At 45.0% G+C, this 15430-nt stretch overlaps 1 protein-coding gene across 1 annotated transcript; it reads right to left on the reverse strand.

Annotated features, from left to right (window-relative positions):
- Positions 1–209: 209 nt before the first annotated feature.
- Positions 210–15227, reverse strand: ZBTB5 (zinc finger and BTB domain containing 5). Its single transcript, XM_073662607.1, has 2 exons — positions 14785–15227; positions 210–2692 (listed from the first exon to the last, which is right to left on the reverse strand). The coding sequence occupies exon 2, from the start codon at positions 2686–2688 to the stop codon at positions 658–660; it is 2031 nt and encodes a 676-aa protein (XP_073518708.1). The 5' UTR covers positions 2689–2692; positions 14785–15227; the 3' UTR covers positions 210–657.
- Positions 15228–15430: the final 203 nt, after the last annotated feature.

Here is a 15430-nt window from a genome sequence, read left to right on the forward strand (position 1 = left end):
AATCCTGACAGCGTGCGGTGTGAACGCTGTAAGGATTTAGAGTCACAGTCTGCAGACTTTCATCAGAAGACCGGACAACCCATTTTAGGAGCTAAAGTTGATTGCTTCAAGTCCCCATTGTCATTAATTTATTATGAACAATGGTATGTATCAATTCGGTAGGGAAAAAAAAAAAGCTTACGCATGTGTACCTAGCTGAATACACAGAAACTACATAGGCACAACAGTATACAAAACTGGCGATGGAGATCCTTTATTGGCAAGATTTTATTATTGTTTTCCATTGAAAAACTTTTGTTTTCAATAATTTACTTTAAGGTAGGAAACAATACTTACCAAATAGGGATAAAAATGCATTTTACTGCATTGTGTTTACACAGTTGTACAGAAATGCCTGGTAAAACAGTATGTTAGTATTCAGTTATCATTGGACATAAAACATACATAAACAAATGAAGTACTTGCACCTCAAAACATTGAGGTTAAATATCTATCTGAAAGCATTTCCCCCTTCCAAGACCATATACTTCATCCAAAAGTCATTAGCTTGTTCATTCACAACACACGCTGAGTCTTTCTACTTAAGTACAAGGAGATGCTGCTACATTACAACATGATATCGATTGGTCTTGGAGAGTTTTTGGAGTAGTGCTAAAGTTAAAGCAACGTTGTCGGAAGGTTACTGTTTTGCCACCTTAGGCAAGTAGTTTTGGAATGCTTATATAAATGGCTGGATTGACTAAAGCGTTTTCCACATTTCAGGCAGGCATACGGTTTCTCACCAGTATGGACACGGATGTGCTTTTTACAGTCTGTTAAAGTCAGGAAGGTTTTACAACATATTTTACAGGCATATTTGCGGGCACCCTCTACCACCAGCACATTATGCTCAGAGAGGGCTTTCTTGCACTTGGATAGAACATCCGCAGAAGCCCTGGTCAACTGTGGTGGACCCTGTTGAGAAGTGTTCCCATTTTCATAAGACGAATTTGACCCATTCATCATAAGTTGCGAATTGGAAGGATTATCCTGTAGTTGAGTGCTCCGAACTGATGTAACAATAGGCATTTTGGGGGCAATTCGACGATAATTTGGAAGGTTAAAAGCGCGGCCTCTAACATTTCCCATAATAGACCTTGACATAGAGTGAAGTCCTACCCCAGACCTTGGGAATTCCATTCCAAATGGATCATTTCCACGGTAGTTAGAGGACTGAACACACGGCAAAGTCATGACATCCTGCATAGGGCGAGCAAAATGAGAATCAGGCCCATCACCAAAAGGATTATCCATGTGAGCCATAATGTTAGAAGAATGACCACTGGGTCCGGACTCGGGGCTGACAAGGTAAGACACCTCTCCATCCATTCGACAATCACTGGTTGTATTGGGAATGTTATCATCGCTGTTCTGACTTAAGCTGAGGTTTCCATTTCTGTTCTTGTTCAGAAAATTTGAAATACTAAAAGAGGATTTGTGCTCTAAGGTGGCAGTGACATCTAAAATATGGATATCGCCCACCCTATCGGTACTAGACTGAGGGTCAGAGAAACTACGATCACTGCTTTCTGGACTCAGTTCAATCTTTTCACCACTTGCAACACCCTCTACTTCAACAGGCTCGCTTCCCTCTGCTTGGGATGTGACATCGCTGACCTCATCTTGAGGCTCTGGGGAGCTCAAAGGCTCAGATTTAACAATAACTCTCATGTGGTCTTTTTCATCTATTGTGATGTCATGAGTCTCCGAAGTATATATCGTTTTTTCACAAGACTCCTGACCATAGCGGGTTTCTAGAGGCGTTGTCTGGGATGTCATTGAAATAATATTTTCCCCACCATTGTCCGACTGACTGGGCACTTGTGTGTCTTCTTGGTTACCGTATGACTGATCAAATATGATAGCGCCATCCTCCTGGTTGTCAGCGGCTGAATCAGATTTCATGTGGTCTGCCATTTTCATAGAATCAGGAGAAAAGTATTCTTCACGAGAATTAACCATCGACTGTACGCTTTCATTGGTAACATCTGTTATGAGGCATTCTTCAATGGAGGTCCTCATGCGCTGCCGAGCCCTCTCTTCAGAGGTCTGTTTTCTTTTATGAAGCCTTCTGATTGGAAAGGTGGCCCTCTGCTCCACCATATTGTTCCGACCTGAGGAACTCATCGAACTCTGTTGCTGCTGTGACTGATCTTCATTACCCTGACTGGAATTTAAGGCAGAGCTAACAATACTCAAGCCCAGTTGCTGAAGCATGAAAGACCTCTGCATCCTTGCACTCTGCTCCTGAGATCTGTCATTGGGAGAAGACATAGGCAGTGTCCTTGTAGTCAGATAGTGCTTACATGCTTTCACTACCGAATTCAGGTGGAGGTGAGATGCTGCCAGAAGAACATCCATCACGTTACTCTCTCCAAGCATAAGAGTGGATGTGTACATCATATCAATCAGAGCAGCAAAGGCTTCAGAGGTTACCACCTCGCTGTCCAGCTGGATCATGTTCATGCTCTGGTCACCCTCTGCCACAGTAAACAGAGCGCGGAAATGAGTACTGCAGGCAGCCAGCACCGAGCGATGAGCTTTAAAATGTCTGGTGCCCACTACTATCACACAGTCACAGAGCTGGCCCTGGAGACGCTGGTAATTGAGCTGCTGAAATGTCTGTTCAAAATGTCCAGGAAAATCCATGGTGCTAGAAAGAGAGTGAACAAAGTCAGTACATGACTGTATGCTGTGTGCATGCACGATGCAAGTATTCATCAAGAGAAGGCAAAATTACAACCAACACCACTATTCTTATTAGCTCTCCAGCTGAGCAAGCAGAAACGTCTCATTTGCTCATAAGCTAACTCCTCTTCAACGTGCCTAATTTCCTAATGATTATATAGTGACAACATATTCTACGGCGCAGTACAGACATTGTAATCACCCAACTGAGTCCTAAGTACCTTGGGTATTTCCGTTTTTTGCTCCCCTTCTTCCCAGCACCATAGCATTTTTATTTTTCGGTCAATATGGCCATGTGAGGGCTTATTTTTTGCGGTATGAGTTGTACTTTTAAACGCCATCACTGGTTTTACCATATTGTGTACTGGAAAACGGGAAAAAAATTCCAAGTGCGGTGAAATTGCAAAAAAAAAAATGCAATCCCATGGTTGTTTTTTGGTTGGTTTTTTTTACCACGTTCACTGAATGCTAAAACTGATCTGCCATTATTATTCCCCAGGTAATTACAAGTTTGTGGACTCCAAACATGTATAGGTTATTTTTTATTTAAGTGGTGGAAAAAAAAAAAAAAAAAGCACCATTTTCCGAGACCCGTAGCGTCTCCATTTTTCGGGATCTGGGGCCGGGTGAGGGCTTATTTTTGCGCGCCGAGCTGACGTTTTTGATACCATTTTGGGATAAATCCAATGTTTTGATCGCCTGTTATTGCATTTTATTGCAATGTTGCGGAGACCAAAAAACGTAATTCTGGCGTTTAGATTTTTTTCTCTCGTTACACCGTTTACCGATCGGATTAATTCTTTTTTTATATTGATAGATCGGGCGATTCTGAACGCAGCGATACCAAATATGTGTATGTGGGAATTTTTTTTTTTTATTTTGAATGGGCGAAAGGGGGGTGATTTAATTTTTTTTTTTATGTTTTTAAAACTATTTTTTTTACACTTTCTGCATGCTTCAATAGTCTCCATAGGAGACTAGTAGCTGCAGTTATCTGATCGCCTCTACTACAGAGATGATCAGCAGATCACCTCTATGTAGCAGAAATGCTCCTGTGCTATGAGCGCCAACCACTAGGTGGCGCTCATAGCTAGCGAGACATGACAACCACAGGGGTCTGTTGCAGACCCCGGGTTGTCATGCCGACCCATCAGTGACCCGCGATCACGTGACGGGGTCACCGATGGGAAGGGCTAAGGCCGCGCTTCTGGCGATGTTAAATGCCGCTGTCAGAGATTGACAGCGGCATTTAACATGTTAACAGCCGCGGGTGGATCGCGATTCCACCCGCTGCTGTTGAGGGCACATGTCAGCTGTAAGAATCAGCTGACATGTGCCCGGTTCAGTGCAGGCTCAGCGCGGGAGACCGCGCCGACTTGGGGGTAATAGCCTATAGCGTACTAATAAGTCATAGGCTATTAAGGGGTTAATCATGGTCATCTTCTGACTACATTTGCCATCTTACCCTATAAAATGTGCTTTATATTAACATCATTATTTCGAAAGGAACTTTAATATATTCATGTAGCCATCAAATGCATACCCTGAATATTTCATGTCCCATACCCTAGGTTTAGTTTTTTTTTTTCAGTTCTGGTAGCAGCCAGATGTAAACGGTGTACGAACCGGAACGTTGCAGCTCCATCATCAAGTACTGCAGATCCCCTCCTGTTCTCCTAAAAGAGAGGATCCTCAGTATCCGGCAGTGGACACTGAACCGTGTGTGTGTTTCCACTACGCAGGGCTGTGGAGCTGGAGTCTGTGTCCATTTTGGTGGAGTCGGTATAAAATGGACCAACTCCGACTCCTAAAATATACAATAAATTGGGTACAGTAGTTCAATGCAGTTTGTGGGGAATATTTTTCCTTAAGAATTTGGGAAAGTTAGGAAATGTCCTATAAATGTCTGTCCTATTCCTGATCTAAGGGTCTAGACTTTAGCACAGATTCATCTCAGCTAAAAGTAAATTTATCACTTAAACATGAGCCATGTGTGAGAGAGTTGGAGTTGTGGAGTCAGAGTCATGGAAATGGAGGAGTCGGAGGCTTACCGACTCCACAGCCCTGCCACTACGTACACCCTTTACATCGGCCACCGCTGGAAGCAGCCAATTGTGGGACTGCCGGACCACCATCGATCAGATATTGATGACCTATCACAGTGCTAGAAAGCCTTTCATTTAGAGCAGTAGTTGTGTTGGTTACCACTTCCTGGAAAGTAGACGGCAGCTTTTCACTTCCTGTTTTTGTGTAGAAACAGCTCTTTGAACAATGCAGAAGCCAAAATAAAGACCTCAGCACACATAAAAATAAGGAAAAAAAGTGCATGGACGTATTTTCCAGTGTATGGCTGCAACCATTTTTTACACTTCTGACTTGTGTGATAAGTTTTCCATTATCACAAAACTATGCTACTGTGGCCCGTCAAGTCCAAGAACATGGCAATATATTGATTATACTAGATAGACGTGGGTGGGATATCATTCCCTTCCTTCCTGTCAAAAAAAACAGACTATCGGGGAGAGGTGTAGCGGAGATGGATTTCACAGGTGAGTAATCATTTTATGCTACTCCCCCTCCCCCACACACTCATCCTGGATTTTTTTTTTTATTATTGTTCCTGGACAACCCCAGTTCACCAGTAGGAGCATTTGAAACCGGCCACATAATGGAACAGTGGCTTCAGAGCGGAATAATATATATATATATATATATATATATATATATACACATACATACACAGTACAGACCAAAAGTTTGGACACACCCTCATTTAAAGATTTTTCTGTATTTTCATAACTATGAAAATTGTACATTCACACTGAAGGCATCAAAACTATGAATTAACACATGTGAAATTATATACTTAACAAAAAAGTGTGAAACAACTGAAAATATGTCTTATATTCTAGGTTCTTCAAAGTAGCCACCTTTTGCTTTGATGACTGCTTTGCACACTCTTGGCATTCTCTTGATGAGCTTCAAGTGGTAGTCACCGGAAATGGTTTTCACTTCACAGGTGTGCCCTGTCAGGTTTAATAAGTGGGATTTCTTGCCTTATAAATGGGGTTGGGACCATCAGTTGTGTTGTGCAGAAGTCTGGTGGATACACAGCTGATAGACCTACTGAATAGACTGTTAGAATTTGTATTATGGCAAGAAAAAAGCAACTAAGTAAAGAAAAACGAGTGGCCATCATTACTTTAAGAAATGAAGGTCAGTCAGTCCGAAAAATTGGGCAAACTTTGAAAGTGTCCCCAAGTTCAGTTGCAAAAACCATCAAGCGCTACAAAGAAACTGGCTCACATGAGGACCGCCCCAGGAAAGGAAGACCAAGAGTCACCTCTGCTTCTGAGGATAAGTTTATCCGAGTCACCAGCCTCAGAAATCGCAGGTTAACAGCAGCTCAGATTAGAGACCAGGTTAATGCCACACAGAGTTCTAGCAGCAGACACATCTCTACAACAACTGTTAAGAGGAGACTTTGTGCAGCAGGCCTTCATGGTAAAATAGCTGCTAGGAGACCACTGCTAAGGACAGGCAACAAGCAGAAGAGACTTGTTTGGGCTAAAAAACACAAGGAATGGACATTAGACCAGTGGAAATCTGTGCTTTGGTCTGATGAGTCCAAATTTGAGATCTTTGGTTCTAACCACCGTGTCTTTGTGTGACGCAGAAAAGGTGAACAGATGGACTCTAGATGCCTGGTTCCCACCGTGAAGCATGGAGAAGGTGTGATGGTGTGGGGTGCTTTGCTGGTGACACTGTTGGGGATTTATTCAAAATTGAAGGCATACTGAACCAGCATGGCTACCACAGCATTTTACAGCAGCATGCTATTCCATCCGATTTGCGTTTAGTTGGACCATTTATTTATTTTTCAACAGGACAATGACCCCAAACACACCTCCAGGCTGTGTAAGGGCTATTTGACCAAGAAGGAGAATGATGGGGTGCTACACCAGATGACCTGGCCTCCCTAGTCATCAGACCTGAACCCAATCGAGATGGTTTGGGGTGAGCTGGACCACAGATTGAAGGCAAAAGGGCCAACAAGTGCTAAGCATCTCTGAGAACTCCTTAAAGATTGTTGGAAGACCATTTCCGGTGACTACCTCTTGAAGCTCATCAAGAAAATGCCAAGAGTGTGCAAAGCAGTCATCAAAGCAAAGGTGGTTACTTTGAAGAACCTAGAATATAAGACATATTTTCAGTTGTTTCACACTTTTTTGTTAAGTATATAATTCCACATGTGTTAATTCATAGTTTTGATGCCTTCAGTGTGAATGTACAATTTTCATAGTCCTGAAAATACAGAAAAATCTTTAAATGAGAAGGTGTGTCCAAACTTTTGGTCTGTACTGTGTGTATATATATATACACACACACATATATTGCATGTATATACACACACACCAAGTATTTCAGAACAAGCAGCTCTCTCCGGTGAGATGTAATGACACACAGCCCTGCTCTCAGCCCTCATCTCTGCAATTACTGTGTAGACCAGTGTGGGAATCTTTTTTCCGCAAAGGGCCATTTGGATATTTCTAACATCCTTTGGGGGCCATACTAACTCCGCCCACAAAGTACATCCTGGCACTGGTGTCAGGACATAATCTGTCATTGCACGCGCCTCAGCGTTCAGTAGTAGACACTGCGTGTGCATGCTCACAGAGCAAGAAGAAATTAATGGGCCGGTGCGCATCAGAATACAGCTGCCGACCCAAGCACTGTGATCCCCGGGAATCTACCCAGGGGCCGGATAGAAGGTCATTGAGGGCAGTTAACGGCCCACGGGCCTGAGATTCCCCACCCCTGGTGTAGGGTAAAGCCAAGTCTGACTGCAGCTTTTATCTTATGGCAGTCAGTGGGGGAAGGAGGGGAGAGTAGAGCTGAGCCTGCCATTACAAACACCTCTAAAGATGCAGCTCTCCTCTCACACTAATGTCAGCTCTGCTGTAATCCCCCTCCAACAGACTGTGTGACGGAAGTGTTTTAATCACACGAGCCTCTGCGGTCCTCTACACAGTAGCTGCCGAGATCAGGGCTGTCTGTCACTAAAGGACTAACACAAAACACCCCTAGAGAAGCTTACAGCATTGTTTCTCCCCCCCCCCCCCTGTATTCTTCTGCTGGCTTCTGATTGGTCAACATTATGCAGAAGAAGAGGTAGAACAATTTCTGGTACAACCCTCTTGGGCCTTATAAATTATAACCTATATTTTCCAAGCTAAAACCTTAAAGCACCACTCCAGTGGTTGTTTGTTTTTTTTACCACTGGAGTGGTGCTTACAATCCAAGTCCCCTGCCCCAGTCTCATACTCCCCTTCTAGAGTTTTCATCTGTTTTCTGCGGCACTCCCGTCGGTCTCCCGCAGATTGTGACCTGCCAGCTGCTCCAGTGTTTCATGGAGTGAGCCAGAGGTTACTAATCAATTTAAGTCTATGAGAGCCTCGTTCTGGTTCTCATAGACTTGCACTAAGCTTGTGATGTAGCTTCTCACTTCGAGACACTCAGAAGCTGCACTGACAGGATGGCACTGCATGACTGGACCTGCGCCGAAAAACGATGAGTATATGACAGGGGACTTACATTTAAAGCACCACTCCAGCGGTGGAAGAAAAAAACCCCGTTGGAGTGGTGCTTTAAAAAAATAGAACCCCTATTTTTTTACTCCACCACTTTTCCATGATGTGGCCAGTTTACCATGCTAAAACTGGTGAAATATCATTAAGAAAACAATAGCTCTGTGGAAATTATGCAAAATGCGCTATTTACTGATGGCTTCAGTTTTGTCTACTGTCTCTTGTTTCCATCTAATAGAATCACAAGTAAAGAATTGAAGATCATAGTCCTATTGATTCCATTATACAGCTCAAATACTGGGAAATAACCATTCATAAAAAGGTAACATTTGTTCAAACCCATAGAAATGATATGTAAGCTAAACAATCTATCCGTTTTGTAAAGGGATATGACAGCTGTCATTATCTAAGAAATCAAACAGGCATCCTGTACCTGACAAATGCCCGCAATAACAGGAATCCATCAGCTATATTGTAACAATTATGATGATTGCAGACTATTTTGTATTCTGCTTTCTTTACTATTATTAGTGTCGTCAGCTTGACAAAGCTAATGTTATTGTCATTTACAGCTATGCTTCATGCAGCGATGCAGACAGCAATAGTGTAACTTCTAGAGGAGAGCTTTCTAGGCATGCTCTGTGACCTGTGCAGAGGTCATTGTACAGGGGAAGGATGTGAGCTGTGACATCACCCATTGTGAACAGTGAGATCCTGTCTGATCTATATATAGATGATATATTTCATAGCAATCCTGCCTCTTAGGATAAGGAGTTGACAACTGAAAAGTGATCTCTGCAGAATCGGAAGGGTCAGCGTAATATATAAAGGACATGAATGAAAATTAATAGATTTCTGGATTATTTTTTAATTTACATAGATTTTATTTTTCCTAACCGGTATAGTTCTAGCACTAAAAAGTCTTAATTACCAGAGTTGAATTATAAGACATTTTCTGATGACACTGCCCATTTTCTAAAGCGATGGTGTCACTAGGATATCCCATCGCCTTATGGTCAGTGGTGGCTGGGCCTCTGGAACAGATAGTGGAGCACTGGCAGCCCGTTCTGTACATGGGTGCCAGGTCATCAGTGGTGTTATCGGAAAAAAGCTGTCGCTGGCCTCAACCATGGAATAAGATGATTTGCACTGCCATGGGCAGAGTTCTCTCTATCCATCTCAGTGCATCGGTGGTGAAGACCTAGCAGCAGGTTTCCACCAAACATGCTTAGCCCATTGATCCTCCTGCATCATGACCTCACCTGGCTACTTTCCCCAACTACTACGGCTTGCACGTGTATGACCAGACAGACCATTGGCACTGTTACGATGGGATGCAGGAAGGACAGACAACAGGCTTGGATGCCTTGGAAGCCAATCCAAGAGGTGAGACAGCAACTTTACTTAAAAGTTATCGGGGGGGGGTGGGGGGTTTTATATAGTTTTTTCGGTGGGTAAAATTTTTTTTTTTTAAATAAAAAATCTTCATATGTGGGAAAATTCCTCTAAATATATAGATATCTTAGGGAATCTAAACAAAATGTAGCTTATAGATCCTCAAAAGAACAGTTTCTCAACACATCGACCAGTTCGAAAGCAAGGAGATACCCAAATTTACCGTATATGTGCCAGCTCCGGGATTGACTGTTTACAGCGCAAGGTCCCGGTCTGATACAATGGCAGACACCTGTACTACATGCAAGTGACACATACTTTACATCACTAATGTAGAAAGGATAAAAGCATTGGAACTTTTTTTTTTTCATTTTCTCTTCTTCAGCCTCTGTGTATCTCAGTACATAGCAGATGGAGTTATCTGAGAATCAGTCAGTGAGCTTGTCTGATGGCAGCGTCTGGAAATCTTAGGCTATGTTCCCATGTAGCATATCTACTGTGAACCTCCATCAGCAGAGAAGGGACAGTCAGCATTTACTGCTGCGGATATCATTGCAGAAGAGCAAAGCGCTAGTGCTGCAAAGCGCGAAATTCACACCGACATCCGCAGCATAAACTGACATGCCGTGGATGTCAAAGCTGCAGCTTTTCAATTTAGGCTGTGGATATGTTTTGCAGCGGGTGCATGTGATTTCTAAAAATCCTGTGCTATGCCGGCGCAGTAATACTCAGCGGAAAGTCTGCCTTTTCTGCTAAGTGGGAACATAACCTTATCTTTCTGCTTCTGAGCTCTTAAGCCAATTTATCAAAATCACAACTTGTTTTGATTTGGTCCTAAATCATCATAGAAGGTGGTTGAGTACAGCTATGAACTATGATTCACACAGGCTGTAGGAGACAAACCGATTAACATTCTAAATGAAACCTATTGCAAAAATGATTTGCAGCTAAAAAACACATGCATATCCCTGAAGCTCTAACAATATTATTTTTTGCTTTACACAGATCATTTATAATGATCCCATCTCACTACATCATTTCAACGCTGACAGGTCAACGTCAATTGTGTGTTCTAGTGAGCTGCAGGAAAACAGGGGACCATCCCAACGTGTGATCAAATACAAGGCTGTCATACAGCACTTTATTTATAAATGACATCCATTACAATAAAAGGGGCTTTCCATATGACTTGTTTGCAGACTGACATGTCTCACTTTGATCCATGTTGTGGAAAAAAAGGATATTGCACGGATGTTATCCTTGTGCTGTCTGTACTTTAACTATTTAATAAGACCCTAAGAATTTTTTTCATACGAGATAGTTTTTACTACCCTTGTTGCATCGAATTAACAGGAGGCAAAAATGGGTCCAGCACACTGAAGACAAAAAACAAAAAAAAACAATACACGGCATTTTTCACCTATGATAAAAAGGAATAAAAACTGATGTATGGAAGCGGCTTAAAGCTTCCCAACCTCAGTACAACTGAGAATAGAGTCACATCTACATTACAGCCTCATTCACAGAGTCCATCATAAGTGAGTGGAAATGGTGCAGCATGCTTTTTTTTCCCTGTCACAACATCAGACCATGCTAGGAGTCCACTGGGTGACACTCATGTGACTGATGCAGCTCTCCATAATTTTAGGTTTTCTGCTCCTGTGATGGAACAGGAAAACAGAAATATTAATGGTGATGAACACACTGGCATGAGGACGTGGCCACCATAATCATAATGAATCATTTGCAGATTATTGAGGTTTGGTCATTTATTATGGGAAAATTCTTGCAGTTAAAGATAATAGAAGATTAGTGCATCTCTCAGCAACACACACACACACCACGCGTGATCTCGGGACCACGCACACACACACGCGCAGACAGACGCACGCACCACACACACCACGTGACCTCGGCACCACACACAATATACACAGACGCATCACACGCGACCTCGGCACCACACACAATACACACAGACGCATCACACGCGACCTCGGCACCACACACAATACACACAGACGCATCACACGCGACCTCGGCACCACACACAGACGCATCACACGCGACCTCGGCACCACACACAATACACACAGACGCATCACACGCGACCTCGGCAACACACACAGACGCATCACACGCGACCTCGGCACCACACACAATACACACAGACGCATCACACGCGACCTCGGCAACACACACAATACACACAATACACACAATACACACAGACGCATCACACGCGACCTCGGCACCACTCGCAATACACACAGACGCATCACACGCGACCGTGGCACCACACACACTCACAATACACACAGACGCATCACACGCGACCGTGGCACCACACGCACACACTCACAATACACACAGACGCACCACACACACACACACACACACACACACAATACACAGACGCACCACACACACACACACACAATACACAGACGCACCACACACACACACTACACAGACGCACCACACACACACACAATACACAGACGCACCACACACACAATACACAGACGCACCACACACACACACTACACAGACGCACCACACACACACACACACACACAATACACAGACGCACCACGCACCACACACACACACAATACACAGACGCACCACACACACACACACAATACACAGACGCACCACACACACACACACACACAATACACAGACGCACCACACACACACTACACAGACGCACCACACACACACACACACAATACACAGACGCACCACACACACACACACAATACACAGACGCACCACACACACACACACAATACACAGACGCACCACACACAATACACAGACGCACCACACACAATACAAAGACGCACCACACACAATACAAAGACGCACCACACCCACACACACAATACACAGACGCACCACACACACACACACACACACACACAATACACAGACACACACACACACAATACACAGACGCACCACACACACACACACAATACACAGACGCACCACACACACACCACACACACACACTACACAGACGCACCACACACACACACAATACACAGACGCACCACACACACACACACACAATACACAGACGCACCACACACACACAATACACAGACGCACCACACACACACAATACACAGACGCACCACACACACACAATACACAGACGCACCACACACACACAATACACAGACGCACCACACACACACAATACACAGACGCACCACACACACACAATACACAGACGCACCACACACACACACACAATACACAGACGCACCACACACACAATACACAGACACACCACACACACACACACAATACACAGACGCACCACACACAATACACAGACGCACCACACACAATACACAGACGCACCACACACACACACACACATAATACACAATACACAGACGCACCACACACACACACATAATACACAATACACAGACGCACCACACACACACATAATACACAATACACAGACGCACCACACACATAATACACAATACACAGACGCACCACACACACACACACAATACACAGACGCACCACACACACACACACACACAATACACAGACGCACCACACACACACAATACACAGACGCACCACACACACACACACAATACACAGACGCACCACACACACACACACAATACACAGACGCACCACACACACAATACACAGACGCACCACACACACACACAATACACAGACGCACCACACACACACACACACACACACAATACACAGACGCACCACACACACACACAATACACAGACGCACCACACACACAATACACAGACGCACCACACACACACACACAATACACAGACGCACCACACACACACACACACAATACACAGACGCACCACACACACACACACAATACACAGACGCACCACACAGACAATACACAGACGCACCACACACACACACACAATACACAGACGCACCACACAGACAATACACAGACGCACCACACACACACACACAATACACAGACGCACCACACAGACAATACACAGACGCACCACACACACACACACAATACACAGACGCACCACACACACACACAATACACAGACGCACCACACACACAATACACAGACGCACCACACACACAATACACAGACGCACCACACACACACACACACACACACAATACACAGACGCACCACACACACACACAATACACAGACGCACCACACACACACACACAATACACAGACGCACCACACACACACACACACAATACACAGACGCACCACACACACACAATACACAGACGCACCACACACAATACACAGACGCACCACACACAATACACAGACAATACACAGACGCACCACACACACACACACACACACAATACACAGACGCACCACACACAATACACAGACGCACCACACACAATACACAGACAATACACAGACGCACCACACACACACACACACACACACAATACACAGACGCACCACACACACACACACACATAATACACAATACACAGACGCACCACACACACACACACACATAATACACAATACACAGACGCACCACACACACACACAATACACAGACGCACCACACACACACACAATACACAGATGCACCACACACACACATAATACACAGACGCACCACACACACACACACATAATACACAATACACAGACGCACCACACACACACACAATACACAGACGCACCACACACACACACAATACACAGACGCACCACACACACACACACACATAATACACAATACACAGACGCACCACACACACACATAATACACAGACGCACACACACACAGAAGTATCACACAATACACACACACGCACCACACACACAGAAGTATCACACAATACACACACACTGTGCACACACCTCCCATACACACACTGTGCACACACCTCCCATACACACACTGTGCACACACCTCCCATACACACACTGTGCACACACCTCCCATACACACACTGTGCACACAGGAGATGTAAACACACAGCGGAAGGAGGGGCAGAGCTCCGGACCAATACGAGCTGTCACCTAAGTCACGTCTCACCTGTGTCTCAGGCCCCAGGCCTCGGTCACACAGCGGCCTCTTTGTGTCTCTCGGCTCCCCGGTGCCCTGATCTTGGCCGCGGCCTCCTCCACAACCTTAGGCTACCGGACGTGACGAGCGCCCCGGGGCGGGAGGGAGACAGAGCGTAGCAGACTGGGGGTGGAGAGCCGGCGGGGGGCGGGCAGATAACACAGACACAGGCGCTCCAGACAGCAATGACAAGCGCCAGGCACAACGCTGCGCCCTGATTGGTCTCGTCCGTGTGTAGCTATCGCGAGATTTGAGTTGTTTTCTGCTCGGTACTTGCACGCTGGTAGAATGCGTGGTACGGGGCGCCGGCACCGATCGCGTCTAAGAAAACCGCACCGGCTCCGCAATGTTCACTGCTCAGCCGTATGGTACGGCGGCCGCATCCTACCACGCGTGCGCGCTTCTCCTAATCAATGGGCTCATTGTGACAGACCACGCCCACTCGTTGCTGTATTAACCACGCCCCTTCTGTCACCAGCGCTCATTCTCTATTCTGCAGAGCAGGTGGGTGCGGAGTGTCCGGGGATTATTGCGCGGGGTATTGATCCTCACTGCAGACACTGCACACCAGGGCGGCTAGTGCTGCACACGGTATACTGCAGACCATCGCCTGATC

The sequence above is a fragment of the Phyllobates terribilis genome, unplaced genomic scaffold (genome assembly GCF_046119375.1).
Source record: "Phyllobates terribilis strain yellow unplaced genomic scaffold, ASM4611937v1 Scaffold_1__5_contigs__length_1240528914, whole genome shotgun sequence".
Lineage (NCBI taxonomy): Eukaryota > Metazoa > Chordata > Amphibia > Anura > Dendrobatidae > Phyllobates > Phyllobates terribilis.

What these genes read in the sequence shown, in the direction of transcription:
- ZBTB5 (XM_073662607.1), bottom strand. Translation starts at nt 2,688, where the DNA reads ATGGATTTTCCTGGACATTTTGAACAGACATTTCAGCAGCTCAATTAC.